Source organism: Branchiostoma lanceolatum, chromosome 5, assembly GCF_035083965.1.
Source record: "Branchiostoma lanceolatum isolate klBraLanc5 chromosome 5, klBraLanc5.hap2, whole genome shotgun sequence".
In the NCBI taxonomy this organism is placed as follows: Eukaryota; Metazoa; Chordata; class Leptocardii; order Amphioxiformes; family Branchiostomatidae; genus Branchiostoma; species Branchiostoma lanceolatum.
The window spans coordinates 4,404,652-4,420,705 of NC_089726.1; the positions used below are offsets into that span (position 1 = coordinate 4,404,652).

At 41.6% G+C, this 16,054-nt stretch overlaps 1 protein-coding gene across 2 annotated transcripts; it reads right to left on the minus strand.

Annotated features, from left to right (window-relative positions):
* Positions 1-41: 41 nt before the first annotated feature.
* LOC136434520 (asparagine synthetase [glutamine-hydrolyzing]-like) lies at positions 42-12,746 on the minus strand. Of its 2 annotated transcripts, none has more exons than XM_066427378.1 (12): positions 12,626-12,746; positions 11,967-12,222; positions 7,866-8,012; positions 5,621-5,711; positions 4,892-5,074; positions 4,203-4,304; positions 3,690-3,817; positions 3,374-3,500; positions 2,149-2,255; positions 1,876-1,976; positions 1,031-1,268; positions 42-627 (listed from the first exon to the last, which is right to left on the minus strand). In XM_066427378.1, exons 2-12 carry the CDS (start codon positions 12,213-12,215, stop codon positions 421-423), a joined length of 1,680 nt encoding a protein of 559 aa, XP_066283475.1. In that variant the 5' UTR covers positions 12,216-12,222; positions 12,626-12,746; the 3' UTR covers positions 42-420. The 2 variants fall into 2 exon arrangements, with proteins under 2 accessions (XP_066283475.1, XP_066283474.1); XM_066427377.1 differs by having other exon boundaries at positions 4,203-4,331.
* Between the last annotated feature and the right edge of the window lie 3,308 nt (positions 12,747-16,054).

Below are 16,054 nucleotides of genomic sequence, written 5' to 3' on the forward strand. Positions count from 1 at the left end.
TCGAGTTTTTTGCATACGCTCAAACAGGATGGGTCGCAGAGTAAGTTTGAGTTAAAGTTATTTCTTTCCTAGATTGTACGGCTGTGCAATGCTATTGTCTTTTGTAAAAGTTGATAAGACAGAATCTACTGATCAGATCGACTATAGATCATTTTTCTATAAGTCATTGAACACCAACTTTGTACGTCTGTACGATGATATTGACACTTTTGTTTTGCACGAAAAAGTTATAAATATTCAATTCTACATGTGTATATAAGTACCTTGCTTACTTGAATGAAATGACTTAAAAGTATTTGATATGTGGATTTTAACAATTAGTCTGATAAATAGATGACGAAATTTTTTTTGGGTCTGACCTTCAGAAGTAAATGGTAAGCTCTGCTACAATTACAATTATGTTCACCCACACAAACAAGCTTAAATGTCGTTATTCTTGTAGTTAGCGTAGGTTCTAGCGCAGGGATCTTTGCTCCCGGTCCACTTGGGTGACCAGTAGGCGGGTATGAGGTCCGCCCTGCCGGGGTAGTGCCTCTCAAACACCTGACGGTAGTAGTAGACCTCCTTGGACTGAGGAGGGTTAACTGAGAACCTCTTAGTTGCGTTTTCCATCATCTCATCTGTAACCTGTGCGTGTTATAGAGACAGAAATGATTTTGGGAGATCGTTACATATTAATACCTTTACGAAAATAGAGGTATTGTTACATGTTGTTTGTGTGTGTGCGTGTGTGTCTGTGCCTGTGTGTCTATGTTTCCGGATATTTGTAGTCGGCATTCTTAAGAACCTCTCGATGGGTTTAGTATATCTATAGGTGTTGGGATGACAAAGGTCGAGGTCGATTTTCGACCCCCTGGTGTGCGACTTTGGTACTGCAGCATTACGTCCGGATTTTTTTTTCTAAACATGATATCGTCTTGTTATTGTATGTGTGTGTTTTGTGTGTGTGTGTTCGTCTGTGTTTCCGGATATTTGTAGTCGGTTGTAGAGGTTGCTTACTACTATTTGCCCATGTAGGAAACGTAGTTACCTTGTTCTGCACAAAATCCCGGATCAACAGATGTAGCGGGTTGTCTGCTGGAGACGTCCCGTCGCTGAACCCTTCCTTCGGGCGCCACAGAATGTCCTCGGGCAGCAGGCCCGTCCCGCTGAACGCCTCCCGCAGGAGGAACTTCTCCACTCCGCCCCGCGATCTGCGCAGCTCCGGGGCCAGGGACAGGTAGTAGCTGGTGAAGGCGTGATCCAGGAACGGGACGCGGACCTCCAAGCTGTGGATAGACAAAGTTGAATTATTCGGAGGTGTTCGAAATAGAACAGGTGGTTCTATGTGTTCGATATGGTGTTCGACGGGAACGGTTCATTCACAAGCTGTGAGGATGGTCTTCAACGGTCCCACTGCGCATGAACAGTGTAATGAATTGTGGGTAATATGTCAAAGTTGAAAGCTCCTGAGAGATTAACAAAACACGTCTAGACACGTAACAAGCATGGCCGTGGCGAGAACTGTCTACAAGTCAGGCGGCTGCACATTTGCCCTGGACAGGCGCAGTTGGAATCTGTGGACACGGTTAGCCCAAACAGGCAACGCTGCTGGGAAACCGTTCATTAACATTTTTTAGTGGATGTTTAATGATCTCTTCTGACAATCTCTACGTGCTCTTTCAATGACAAACGATTTTTGGTCGCTCACAGGTTGTCGAAGAGTCTCCATCCTATGGAAATGACGCCGGCAAAAGACCAAAATAACGCGTATAATTTACTATTCATTCTAAATTATCTATTGAACACCATAGAATTGGATCCGGCCTAAACAGGAAATATCATCAATATCAAATGATATACAAGCTTCTCTTTTTGTGAAAAAGACTTTCTTACCCATGAGCCGCAGTGTTCCTGTCAGATCGCAGCACATCATACAGGTACAGTTCCTCCAGCAGCCTTCGCCCCTCCGCGTCGGCAGCTTCAAGGGTTGGGGCCTGGAGGTGAAATGGTTTTAATTTTTCAAATCGATGACGGACCTATTGTTATCCTATCTGTTCATTTGTCTATGGTTGCTTCCGGGGGTTTTCCGCCGTTTAATCTGGCACAAAACGTCTATCTGTGAAAACAGCTACTTTTTGTCAAAGGTAAACGTTTAGCCCTACATACCTTCTTGAAGTTGATGTACCCCCAGGTCAATTCGTCTGACCCCTCACCAGAGTAGATCACCACAGAGTCGGTCTCCCTTTTGATGTAGCGGGCCAACAGGTAGTTACCTAGTGGGGAAAGCAGACACATAGCTTGTTTATCAAAATTCAACACACATATGTGAATGGGGTGAGAGAACAGGTGGTAACGCCTTTTCTAGCTCTCACCCCAGAAACACATCAAGCTTAGCTGAACATTTCGAACTATATAATTGTAAAGGAACATAATCAAGAACTAAGCATAATCGAACATCTAACACTATACTACACAACAACATAATCAAACGCTCAATCAACACATTGCACTATTCATAATGGGCAGACACGTTGCGCATCTACAGGCAGAAAAAAATCGCCAAAAATCGATATTTCAAAATATTCGCGCTGACACGCGTCATTCTTCAAGTGTTACTATCATGTACATTCCTGCAAAGTTACATTGATGAACATCGAAGCACAGACCAAGGAGAGCGTTTTTTTTCTAAAAAGGGGCGTGGCCTTATAAATATTGATGATGTAATCAAGATATCATACTAATTTGCATAAATTATCACCTTGCTATAAGGTACTGCCTGAAAAAATTAAGGTTGAGGAAGGTTTAGAAAGCTTAAGAAAGGGTTTTTTTAAAAACATCCCAAAATTCCTCAGCCTCCCTTCTACAATACCTAAAGCAAGACACGTTGCGTATCTACTGGCAGATGTACATGTACATGAGGCCACAGCATGTAGATTCCATGGATGACCTATACGCGCCAATGAATTTTCGTGGGAGATAATCAACGCGACAAGAAAAGAACGAGAATGGGGAAGTATGTCATTTGGCAGCCTTGATTATAATCTTAAAAGGGATACTAGTGGGGTAGCCATGGGTGTAGATTAGAACTTAAACTAGTTCAGCAGTTTCAAGTATCTTAAGATAAGTTTTAAGTCTTATAGTTTATCCCTTAAGCTACCAGTCCCGGTTTAAACAGGGATACAGAAACATGCCGTATGTGCTGCACCCGGTTATAACCGGGATAGGGCATTGCCTAGAAGAAAACAGATTTGCGTGCGTGTAGCGCTCGAAGCCTGGAAGCTAGGGGAGTTAGGGCCGCCAGCTAATTCGCGGGTTTCGTGAGCAAGGTCAGGAGTCAGTTTTATTTTTACTTGGCCAAAGAACCTGGCAGCTTAAATAAGACGTTTCTTACCCATGGAGGCCCTGACAGAGAGGATGTCATAGCTCTCCAGACAGTAGATGATCTCGTCAATGGCGCCCAGGACCTCCCGCCGAGTCATGGTTACCTCGTGATGCTCCGAGCCGATGTGCTTGGCAACCTACAAACATGACGAAATGGTGTTGAAGATGAATATCATTTTCTAACGACATCATTTTCTTACGCACACGCGCGCACACACACACACACACACACACACACACTGACACTGACAAACAAACACGCACATACACACAAACAGACATCTACAGAGACAGACTTGACTTGTGGTAGCTGGTATATGTGCTACCTTCCTAGCGGCAGCGATGTCCGGACTGCCCTCCATGCCGATGCTGTACGTCTGGATGGGGTAGGTGATCCCGGCCTTCGCAGCGTTCTTCGTGAGCAAGGCTGCTATTAGACTGGAGTCCAGGCCACCTAAGTCAACAAAGACATTAAATACTTCAACCTCAACTAACTCGGAGTATGGAAACAGAAAGGGAATTGGGCAACTTTGCAACCAGAACTGGATGAATGAAGAAGAGGGTGCCAGCTTGTACATATTCATTGATCTATTGGTTTGGCTGTTCAGCAAGCACAGTCTGGGCTGCCCAACTATCCTGTTGTTATAATTACAAAGGACTAGCCCTGAAGTCAAAGACAGGACATTACAATTGGATTTCTACATGGACAGCATAGCGAGTTATAACAATATTCTAAGTACATATACATAAAAACTATTGTGTATGAATTTTTCAAATTATTATAACGTCTATAATTACGGTATCTACGTGATTATCAAAGGCTATGATATGTATCCTACCTGATAGCAGACAGCCAACCCTCCTTTCCGACATCAGCCTCTTCTGCACGGCGGCCTCAAGGAGCAGTCGGATCATGTCCAGATGGTTCTGATTTTTGGTCACTGGCAAATGAATGCGAAGTGAAGTCGCTAGGTAGTAGTCATTAAAGACAGTCAAAAGTTGACAGCGAATGCAGAATGTCTCGTGACAGTGTTTGTTTTGCACTCAAGAGGTCGCAGATTCAAACTCTGGTCGGCGCGGAGCCAGATTTTGAAATGGCACAAAACGGCAAAATCGCTGCAAACCTTATTTTCAGGAACCTTAATTATGATACATTATTTTTGATTCAGTCGCAACACTGCGATTTCCAATAAAGTTAATACTACTTTCTAGGCCCTACTTTACCCACACGGAAAGATTGATGAAAAAAGGAGCGAAATTGTTGCAATTTTTTAGAGAAATTTGGAGCAGTCTATGGAGACATCCGCTTGATGAACACTGACATAAGTAACTTTATTGACAACAATTGTACAAGGTACAAAGTATGGCATTCACTGGTACATATAGATAACATTCTGTATATCTTATACAATATGGTGTAGCAATATGGGATGACAATGGGATTTTACAATCATTGGAGGAGTTTCTAACGTCTAGAGATTCCTTGATATACTTCCCAATGTATTGATGTAATGATTTGATTACGTACTGGAGGGCTTGGCCATGACGTTGTACTTCGGCATGTCTCCGATGGCGTGGAACCGTCCATGTTCCTTCGGTGTAGCTCTGCCTCCGTCACTCATATCGCAGACTTCGTAACAACCAGGGGGAAACGCCTTGATGGTGGGTTTCGCACCCCCGTTTTGTGGTTTCTTTATCATGCCAATCAGACCTGTTTTATGCCAAATGCAAAAGAAACATCTGTAACCGTCAAGGTTTGTCCGATATCTAAGTAATGTTACGTGCTAACGACTACGCCCCTAAGGCGTCGCCAAAATATATGTATAGATCATTGGTGTAAACATAAATGCACAACACAATATTTTTCGGTACATAATTAGCATACACAAAACTCTCAATTGATTAGCACCGACAGTAAATGCTACTTTACAATATTCCTTTTTGTGGTACACATTGCAACATACCCATTGAAATGGGACATTGAGTTCACGCATGCACACTAATGCCGTACCAATGCTAAGGTAAAAGCCCCCTTTCTCGTAAATGTATAGGTTGAACAGATCTAATAAAGTACACAAATAAAGCACGAACAGCTATAACAACGACAACAAAAGAACAAAATCTACTATAAGCAGCGTGTTTTTGCCCCTTAGGAGGAAACTTTGAATAGACAAATATTATTATATTTTTACTAGTTAAAGATAGTCGTGACTGCCATACTTTATGATATAGAAATGAAGATAAGAATTCAACTCACCCTTGACTTCCGAACACACCGCTAACACGTTGTTCCCCTCCTTCAAACTGAACAGGGGACGCACGCCGAACGTGTCCCGCGCAAAGCACACCTTCGAGCGAGATGGATATGATAACAATGTAGTTTGATCCCGAAAATAATTTCATCAGGTTGGTAGAAAATAGGATATGAAATCTTTATTGACACAACAAAAGTACAGCGACTTCCGTAAGGTCTTCTACAACTAAACATGCAAACAACAACAATGGGATACAAAATAATTCACCTTAGTACAAGTATAACAAGTATATGAATACTTTAACATGTCGAGTTTAAACTATCACTTACACTACTAGTTCTAAGATCTAAACATTCTCTGATATATTTACCTATTTGTACACAGTAAGGGTTGTCTCCTTCTAGAATGTATTTGAATTTATCTATAGAATGGAATGCATCAAATTCTGTTGAGCAGGCGGAAAGAAGGTTGAACAGCTTTGAGCGCTTATCATGATATCGTGGACAATCTAGGATAAAGTGTCGCTCATCTTCAATCTCATTTGGACAGAATGGACAAAACCTCTGGTCACGGGGAATTTTTTGGTATCTTCCGATTTCCACATTTAATCTATGACTACATATTCTTATCTTGGTGATTGCTCTTCGAACTTCGAAATTATGTATATCCGATAGGTACTTTTCTTGTCCGTACCTTTTCTTCAACACAGAATAAATGGAAAGTTTTGAATTGTTTTGAATAGAAGTACGCCATTTTTGTAAGTATATATCTTGTAAACGGGTTCGTAATTGATCAGTCAACACATCAACTTTGTATGACCTAGGGTTCGTCCATGCATGCCCAAAACCGTTATAATTAAAAATGTCATTTACATGATTCACCCAGTCAGAGTCAGCGGAATGTAAAACGTCGTATGCTTCACGAAGTAGAGTGTCTTCGGGTAAATTTACTAACCGGTGCCAGTATTTGATAAGTTTTATTTTAGCATCAATAATGATTGGGAAAGTTCCCAATTCACCACGAATTCCGTCATTTGATGATTTGGAATTTACTCCAAGCAAAAATTTCTGGAGGCTCATATCTATGGTATCAAATTCTGGGATTTCGGAAGGGGAAGATGTCTATTTTCAATTGCCATGTTGTCATTTTCTAATTTAAGGCCAGACGCGAGTCTTAACAATTTATCCTTATCTGATTTTTTCTTTAAATGAATCACGTAAGAGTTGGTGACGTCAGAACTCACACTCTTTCTTATAGTTGCAGGAGTGCTATTATCCAAATCGAGTTTCTTTAAAAGAGTGGATAGTACGTTTCTTGGTGTGGAATCCAGGATTTGTTTGGATAAAATCAATTTCACTGTTTTAGAAGTTTGGTCAAAACATGTTAATTCTGCCCCATACAGAACAATGGGCCGTACAAATTTGTTGAATAAGCTAATGCCTAACTGAATTGGGATGTTTCTTTCAGAAAATAGAAGTGATTTAAGTTTGAATAGAGCCCTCATGGCTTTAGTCTTTAAAAACTTTCTGGCTGTTTTGAATTTACCCGAAGACGTCAGTGGGAGTTTTTGTACACAACCAGGGATTGATAAGGAAGACAACACCGGTGATGAACCGAGACGAGGGGGGATACAAACTTAGCCATATTTGGGACAGTGTTCTCACCGCAAAAGCGCCACCTACATCGGCTACTTAAAGCGGTGAGAAGCAGTACTCCAGTCAGAAGCTCTGAAGAAGGTGTCTGATAGACATCGAAACGTTAGCAGGTGATATCAATACCTGGTTGTGTACAAAGAATCTCCCATATCCAATGTAGTTTGATGTTACACATATCTTGCAAAGATTATTTCACGACAAGAAACAGAGCTAAATGAATCAAAATTCAAAAGTGATCAAACTGTATGCTTAATTGTGTGTACGATCCCTTGAAAACCAAAGAAGAAGTCATACGTGGTCTCAATAGATACTTTCTTACAAATGAACAACCATGTACAATGAATTAGCAGAGGTATGGAATTCGGGGAACTTTTCCATCTCAGTATTTTGTTGATTTGTATTCCTTGCTTCGAGCTGAATGACTCAAACTCGAGAGTGATCAAACGTTGTGACTGTTTGTTAACTTGCACTCTCTGTATATCTTCTATGCATTGAATCAAGTTGCAATTAGCCCTCGGGCAAGAACTTGCAAATAAAGCTCGATTCGTTAATGAACATCACGTTAGGATCCCCTCGATGTCACGTGTCTTACCTGTCGTCGGTTGGTGTCCAGGAGCACGAAGGCGAATACGCCATCTAGCTGTTCTGCGGCGAACTGCACTCCGCCCCTCTCATACAAGTGTAGGATGATCTCACAGTCACACTCGGTTTCACAGTCAAACCCGAACTGATCACGAAGCTAAAAAAAGAACATATGTCCCGTTATGCAGCACATGTTGTGAGGACCTTAGCTTGGCTTGGAACAAAGCAATCAGCTGTCAGATGCTCAGTCAGAGTACCTCAGGCTCCTTCGGTAAGGCTTAAGTCCATAATCGGTACACTTCAATGTTAGCTGAGACAGGAATGATGGATACCCATTGTCCATTGTTTTTTGTTAGCTGCTGTGATGAAACGAAGCCCATCACAGCAAGAAAGTTATATAGTCTATATAACCTCCTTGATCACAGTTATGTCAAAATCATGTGACATGTTACTTAAATACTAAGTATGTGAATTGATATTTATTCATCATTTGGTTTTATCATATAGGAACTGGTTCATCACAAGATGAACTCCAAGCTGAGTCCAACATGCTAGATACAGAAGAAATCAGCCTTGCCTGTACCTTACCTAGAGTGCATGGAAGAAGTGAACTCAGATGTAGTCAGAGAATGGGAAGAGGACGATTATACACATGCAGTTCCACGGCATATACTACTTACGTGTAAAATGTGGCGTGTCATCATGGGAGTTTTTCAGACAGTATAATGTTACTTTGAAGTTTCTATTTTCAACCTCTGTATTTTAAATTATTTGTATCTGATATCTTTTAGACGAAGAACTGGCCACAAATAAGGCTTTCATTACTTTAGTAGAATATGTAGAACATGTAGAAATGTTTGGTCCAAGTGCACTATACGCGTACGGCAGTAAATATTACCACCATGATGTGATGGTTGTTAATTGTAATACATTTTATAACAATTGTGCTTACACAACCCCAATTTACCGACATTAACCTGCATATGCAGAGGTGCTTTGAGTATGTGGATGTCCCTCGGCCTGTCTTAAACGAAATGGATTATTTAGCCACATAGAACTTCCGTATTGTATTTGATAGTTTTTGAACTTAGAAATGCATACATGTTGAAATATGAAATAACGTTACATTCAGGCTTTCCCAAAACTTCCTGTCATTGAATAATAATGTATTGGGTATCGTTAAATTAAGTATGCACGCGTATTTATGAATAATCAACCATTCTATCAAACTTTGTGTGTTTGATTTGTACATATTCGTGGCAAATACAAACATATTCAGAGTCACAATATGTCAAAGATTGTAGAAAGTCTGTATGTTGGATCAGTCTGTATCCGTGGCAAATACTTACTGTACGTATCTGTCAGGATCTCGGGCAATTTCATGCAATGTACGGCCCCATATCCGTCGAAAATTCCTATTTTTGTATTCCTCCGGATCTGAGGTTCCGGATCACAGTCCGCCTGTATCCGTCAGTATCCGCAATTTTCTTTTTAAAAATACAGAAAACTTCCTGTACGTATCCGTCAGGGTCTCTGGCATTTCCGTACAGTGTACGGCTCCGTATCCGTCGAAAATACCTCATTTTCGGATTCCTCCGGAAATATTCCCGATCCCGGTGCGGAAATTTTCGGATCCGTTAGGTTGATTTCGTCAGTATCCGTCAGTATCCGCCAAAAATACAGAAAAATCCCTGTACGCATCCGTCAGGATCTGTGGCATTTCCGTACAGTGTACGGCTCCGTATTCGTCGAAAATACTTTACTTTCGGATTCCTCCGGAAATATTCCATATCCCAGTGCGCATTTAGTCGGATCCGTCAGGTTGGATCCGCCTGCATCCGTCAGTATCCGCCAAAAATGCAGAAAAATTCCTGTTCGTATCCGTCAGGATCGGTGGCATTTCCGTGCAGTGTACGGCTCCGTATTCGTCGAAAATACCTTACTTTCGGATTCTTCCGGAAATATTCCATATACCGGTGCGGAAATAGTCGGATACCTTACACGAATCCACCTGTATCCGTCAGTATCCGTCAGTATCCGACAAAAATACAGAAAAATACCGGTACGTATACGCCGGGAAACGAGGCCATTTCGTGCAGTGCGAGTTAGTTACGCATAGCAGTCGTCGCCATGGAGACGGTGGTCTAACGATTTAAAAAAGAAAGTGAATTTCGAGTGAGTAAACGTCTATATTTGATTTAGTATGTAATTTCGGCGGAATTGTTGTTAACAATTCCCGGCCAATTCTCGGTGTGGTTCAAGGTAGCAGTATTTCGAACGCCTGTGGTGCTCTGAGCTCGGACACGCACTGCCACGAAGCAGCTCTATAGCTACGACCCTCACATGCTGGACACCCCTAAGGCAAACGTGGAAACCTTCAAGGGGAGCCTGCAGTACCAAGGGCCACTACTGTGGAACAAACTCACTGCGGACCAACGGCACATTGCAACTACGTCAGCGTTTACAAACAGACTGTAGCGGGACTGTAACTAAGAACTGATTGGGATATTAAAGTTGAAATACTGTGATATATGTATGTACATGTAACGTTATCTGTATATTTATATCTGATTGTATATTTAATGTTTGTGCCCAGGGTCATCTGAAAAGTAGATCCGTAGATCTGAGATGTCCCCTGGTAAAATAAATAAAATTGAATTGAAATTGAATTGATTTCCATGCCATACTTAAGGACCACAAGCTGATCGACATCGACGCGAATAGAATTATAGTAGGGTATCATAGAGAAGCACGGCAAACGAATATGTTTACGTTGATGGTACAATCTACAAAATAACTGAAAAAAATGTTGCGGTTTTTAACATTTGACGACCACTTTTGAATGGGGTCATGCCTACAGTAAGGTTCGTACCTCGTCAGCTTTCACGTTAAAGTTTTTGCATACGGTTCAAGATTTAGGGCGCCATACGTTTTCACTGCTACGCCAAAGTAATGAAACAATGTTGTTCGAAAAGTATTAGCACATATCTAAATATCGTTATCAACAGCAACAATGATAAGACACTACGGGATCGTCAGTTAGTTTTTAAGAATGCGGTCATGTCCCCGTGGCGCAAGCGGTAACGCAACCACGCTGCTTCAGGATCAAATTCCGTGGATCCTAGGACCCGCGTTCGGACATGTTGTAAGGGATTGCATTCGTCATTTCGGATGGTGACGTAAAGCCAGCGGCCCCGTGTATGAGGGAGCTTCGGGCGCATTAAAGCCTCAAGCGTCAAACCTCTGCACGTAAAAGAACCCAACACACTTATCGAGAAGAGTAGGGGTTACCCGGCAAAAAAACGCGAGCCGTGGCGAAGCCTCATTGCACTACCACTAGCTACTTAAAAAAGCATTATGCTTCACCTCAATTGAGGATGACTGCTTTACTATGCCGTCCAAATATAACTGAGTCGTGTGACAATTTTCTGCCTGACTTGTTCTTGCAAATGAATTGTACCTAGACCCGAATATGACACAATGGGGTGTGCAGCTGTCTGTAGGCCTTTAATACAAGTTGGATCAAGGAAGACAAAAGCCCCTCTACGAATCGGGAGTTCTTTGTAGTTAGTAGGTAGCTCGGTAGCTGGGTCCTTCGTAAAACAATAGTCCCTTTTTCCCTGGGGTCAGTCATAACTTTTACCACAGTGAAAACGGGGGTATTGTTTGTGTGTGTGAGTGTGTGTGTGCATGCCCTAGTGTGCATGTACTAGGTATTTGAATACACTGTCCGAACACTGCGGAAAATGACCGCAATGGCCATAGACTGAGCGTCAGCAAGGACAGTTCAGAGGTGGAAGGACGACTGAGTCATCAATCAGACACGACACTTCTGGTCATGGGGTCAATGGAAGAGACTACTAGTTCACGGGAGGTTTTGATATTTGTCCACCTGTTTGTCTGCATTTTCATAGATATATATTTTCCATATCCTAGTTTCTTGTTCTATTACTCCCTGAAATCCAAATGTCTCGTATGAAGGACTTTAAACATTTACCAGTAACTTACAGATCGAGTTTTAGAACAACAAGGACAGTGTTGGGATTCGAACCCCTGACCCAGTGGTACATGTACAGGAGCGACAAATAAGGAAATTCAAACTTGTTCTGACCTGCTTGTGGTTGTAGATCTCTCCGTTGCAGCACAGCCACAGGTGCGGGTACTTCCTGATCCGCATGGGCTGCATGCCGTGTTCGCCGTCGTTGATGCACAGGCGGTGGAACCCCAGCACACACCGGTCGAAGTGCCGCACGCTCTCCAGGCGGAAACAGTCGGGGCCTCGGTGGGCGATCTTCTGCGCGCATGAGCACTGCTCTGCAACGTTCTCACCGCCGCCGAATAACGCCCAAATACCACACATCGTACAGCTAAAACACAGACGAAAACTAATTTTGCAACGTCACATCAAATTATAATAAGAACAAGAAAGAATGCTGCAAAACGTCCCCATATTGTAGCTCTTGTAAACTGCCTTCGAAACGCCCAAAATATAGAAATAAATGTTTTTTTTAACGTTCCATCAGAATCACAAAAACAGCAAAGAATGCTGCGAACCCTAGCCCCCGCCACACACACAGTAGGACTTCTTAACGTCTAACCTTACAAGGAAAATATGGTATATACAAAAAAAAGGACATGAGTAACACATCAGAATTGCAATAAAACGTGCAAATATATTTTAAAAAACGCCCAAAAGTACCTGACTGTATACATGTAACTGCAAATTGAGATACTATCTATTGCATGGTCTGCCTACGTTACGCAACTTACCTTTCGAAGATACTGGTGTACAGGAATAGAAAAATAGGAACTGAGTCTCTAGTATTTCCGATAGATACTGGATACCTTATACAACGTGGTATGCTTATGTAAGTCTGCACGCTGGCGTAAATAAGCCTTCCGTAGACAATGATGAAAGTGATGAATTATTTACTGGTTCGACAAGTGTCTGATGGAAAACTACAGGAACGCCCTGCGCCGATTAGCAGAAGGGAAAGAGCGTTCCTAGATCCCAAGGGATTTCCTAAATGACGCCCGGAGCAGAAAGGTGATAAGTGATGTGTAACGCCTTCATTGCGTTCGGCACTTTGTATATTATGTTATATTTGTATTTTCTTTGTTTGTGTGCTTGTGTGTGTGTTTTCTGTATATATATGTGTGTGTGCATGTGTATGTGAGTGTGTAAGTTAATGTGTGTGCGTGTGTATGTGTAAGTACATTGCGTGCGCGCGTGTGTGTATGTGTGTGTGTGTATGCGTGTGTATGTGTGTGTCAATTTGTGTTTGTGTATGTGTTTGTGTGTGTCTGTGTGTGTGTGCGTGCGCACGCGCGCGTGTGTGTGTTGGGAGGGGGGGTATGGCACGCCGTATGGGGTCAAAAAGAAAGGAGAGGAAAAACTTGGGAGAGAGAGGAAATATCTTCAGCGCGAGGAAAAAAAACCTAGAGAAAGGAAATATTTTTAGCGCGAGGAAAGAAAAATCTAGAGAGAGGAAATATCTTAAGCGCGAGGGAAGAAAAACCTAAAGAGAGGAAATATCTTCAGCGCGAGAAATGAAAAACCTAGAGAGAGGAAATATCTTCAGCGCGAGGAAAAAAACCTAGAGAAAGGAAATATTTTCAGCGCGAGGAAAGAAAAATCTAGAGAGAGGAAATATCTTCAGCGCGAGGAAAGAAAAATCTAGAGAGAGGAAATATCTTCAGCGCAAGGAAAGACAAACCTAGAGAAAGGAAATATCTTCAGCGCGAGAAATGAAAAACCTAGAGAGAGGAAATATCTTCAGCGCGAGGAAAGAAAAATTCGACGAGAGGAAATATTGTTCGCGTGACCAATTGCAAGAGAAAAGAAAAACCCGGCTACAGGGAATATAATTTGCGAGAGGAAATAAAAGTGTGGAGGGCGGAAATATCTTACGTGAGAGAAAGTTAAGTTAGAGAATAAGGAAATATTTTACGAGAGAGGAAATATCAGTCTGGAGAGAGGAAATACCTAACGAGAGGGGAAATAGAAGAGTAGAGGGAGAAAACACCTTATACGGGAGAGAAAATAAACGTCTGGAGAGAGGTAACATTTTTTTGAGAGAGGAACTATAAGGCTGAGTGAGGATATGATTGGGGACGATTGTTTTGTTGTTGATTGTACATTGTATAGCAATGAAAGAAATGTTCTCTTTAATTGCATACGAGATTAGTTTCCTAGTTCTCATTATTATTATGAATGGTTTATTATTGTCGTTCTATGACACAACATACAAAGGCAGCCTATTGGCTGAACTGAGGTATGTCTTACAATCAGTCTAAAAGCAAACAGATATACATACAATAAAACATCACATATCTTAATTAACAAGACTCAATTTAAGATATATACTTACTAAGTGCTTATCTGCGGCGCTTTGTTATTGAGAAGGTCAACCAGGTACGGTAGTGTAGTCTTTCTATATCTACTGGTTCTACATTTGAATTGCGTTAACTGGTATTTAGACCTAAGGTTCTTGCCATGGAGACTCACACGGTTTGGAGGCAACCAATTGGTGAACGTCGTGGAGCTTAACAAGGAGGTAGCAAACTTAGCACATAGTTCGTGTCGTCTGTTGCATAGAAATGGCAACATTATCTGAATAGAAAAGAAATATCTAATGAAATGGAACTTGGACAGTATCAATTAGTCATTAGATGTAATAAAATATCACGTTTTGATATCAATGTAACTATAATTCTGCTTTATCACTATGACCAGGTACTTAGCTTAAATGCACAATAAAGGACATTCATTCATTCATTCATTCATTCATCCATCCATCCACCCATCAACCCACCCATTAACCCACCCATCCATCCATCCATCCATCCATTTGATAATTGCCTAGTTATAAAAACTAATTGCGCAATGAGGAAAATAATTATGAGCCTCTTGGCACGGGTTTTTGGAACACTGATTATACTAGAGTTTCATGACTCCTGTCCTCGTATCTTTCCACACTTTTATTTCCTCTCTCGCAAGATATTCACTTTCTACCGACTTTTCTTTTCTTTCTGGTAAGATATGTCCTCCCCTCATACTTTTCTTTTTCTCGTAATATAAGATATTTCCTCCCGCTAGGTTTTTTTTCTTTCCTCGCGCGGAAAATATGTCTGGTATACGTAGAGAAGAAATATCCTATGAGAGAGGAAAGAAAAGTCTGGAGAGGGGAAATATCCTACGAGAGAGGAAATATAAACCGGAAAATAGAAACACCAGGAGAAAGAGATACCTGGCAGGCGAGAGGAAATATTTTTTGCGCGAGGAAAAGAACATCTAGACGAGATATTTTCCTCGAGAGACAAGGGAAACCTGGCAAGAGGAAATATCTCATTATTTACAGCGAAAGAAAACCCATGCGAGAGGTAAAAGCAAGAGAAAAGAAGAGGTGATTAATCTACAAGAAAGAAAGAATCTACAAGGAGAGGAAATAGAACAGGAAGGAATCCCTTGCCATCAATATTTCGGCTTTCTGGGAAGCCCGAACAAATAAATTAAATCAAATCAGTTTACAATATTGTTTGGAAGCAGCTGCCCTGGGGGAGGAAGTTCTGCTTTCGGTCGGATTTTGTGGCCAATGATATCGCGCAATACCTTCCATGTGACATTTTGGCGGGGTTATTTACCTCGAGATTTTTTTGGTGAGAGGAGCAGGCCTGGCGTGACGCACCCAGCTGTCCCTCCGTGCAACCAAGTGGTGCAACTACAAATCTACTTTGAAAAACTATCTTGAATATTTATTTATCATAAGTTTGAAATGGCACCTGAAATGGCACTTTCGGGTTTGACTATTTCCTGGCAAATTTCTCAGGGCCACCCACATAAGCAACATAATGGTACATGTCCGAACCCCTGGGGTACAGTCAGAGCATGTGCGGACCCCTAGGGTGTGGTATTTGTCACCCGGAACTGAATATCGGAATGTGTATCCCCATTGTTTCCCCAAGGACATTCCAACAAGTTTGACAAGGAGGTCTCCTGTTCCTGTCTGAACTTCCCGGTCTGAATCACAGTATTGTCTATTGATAAAAGAAAAAGGTGATCAAGGCCATAAAAATCTATTTTGTATTTGATTTTTGATGACCTTCTTGCAAGATGTCACTTGCAAGAAGGTCATCAAGTGAATATGCAAATTTTGATGTGTCGAGATATCAATTACACCTCCAAATGAGGTAGCATTG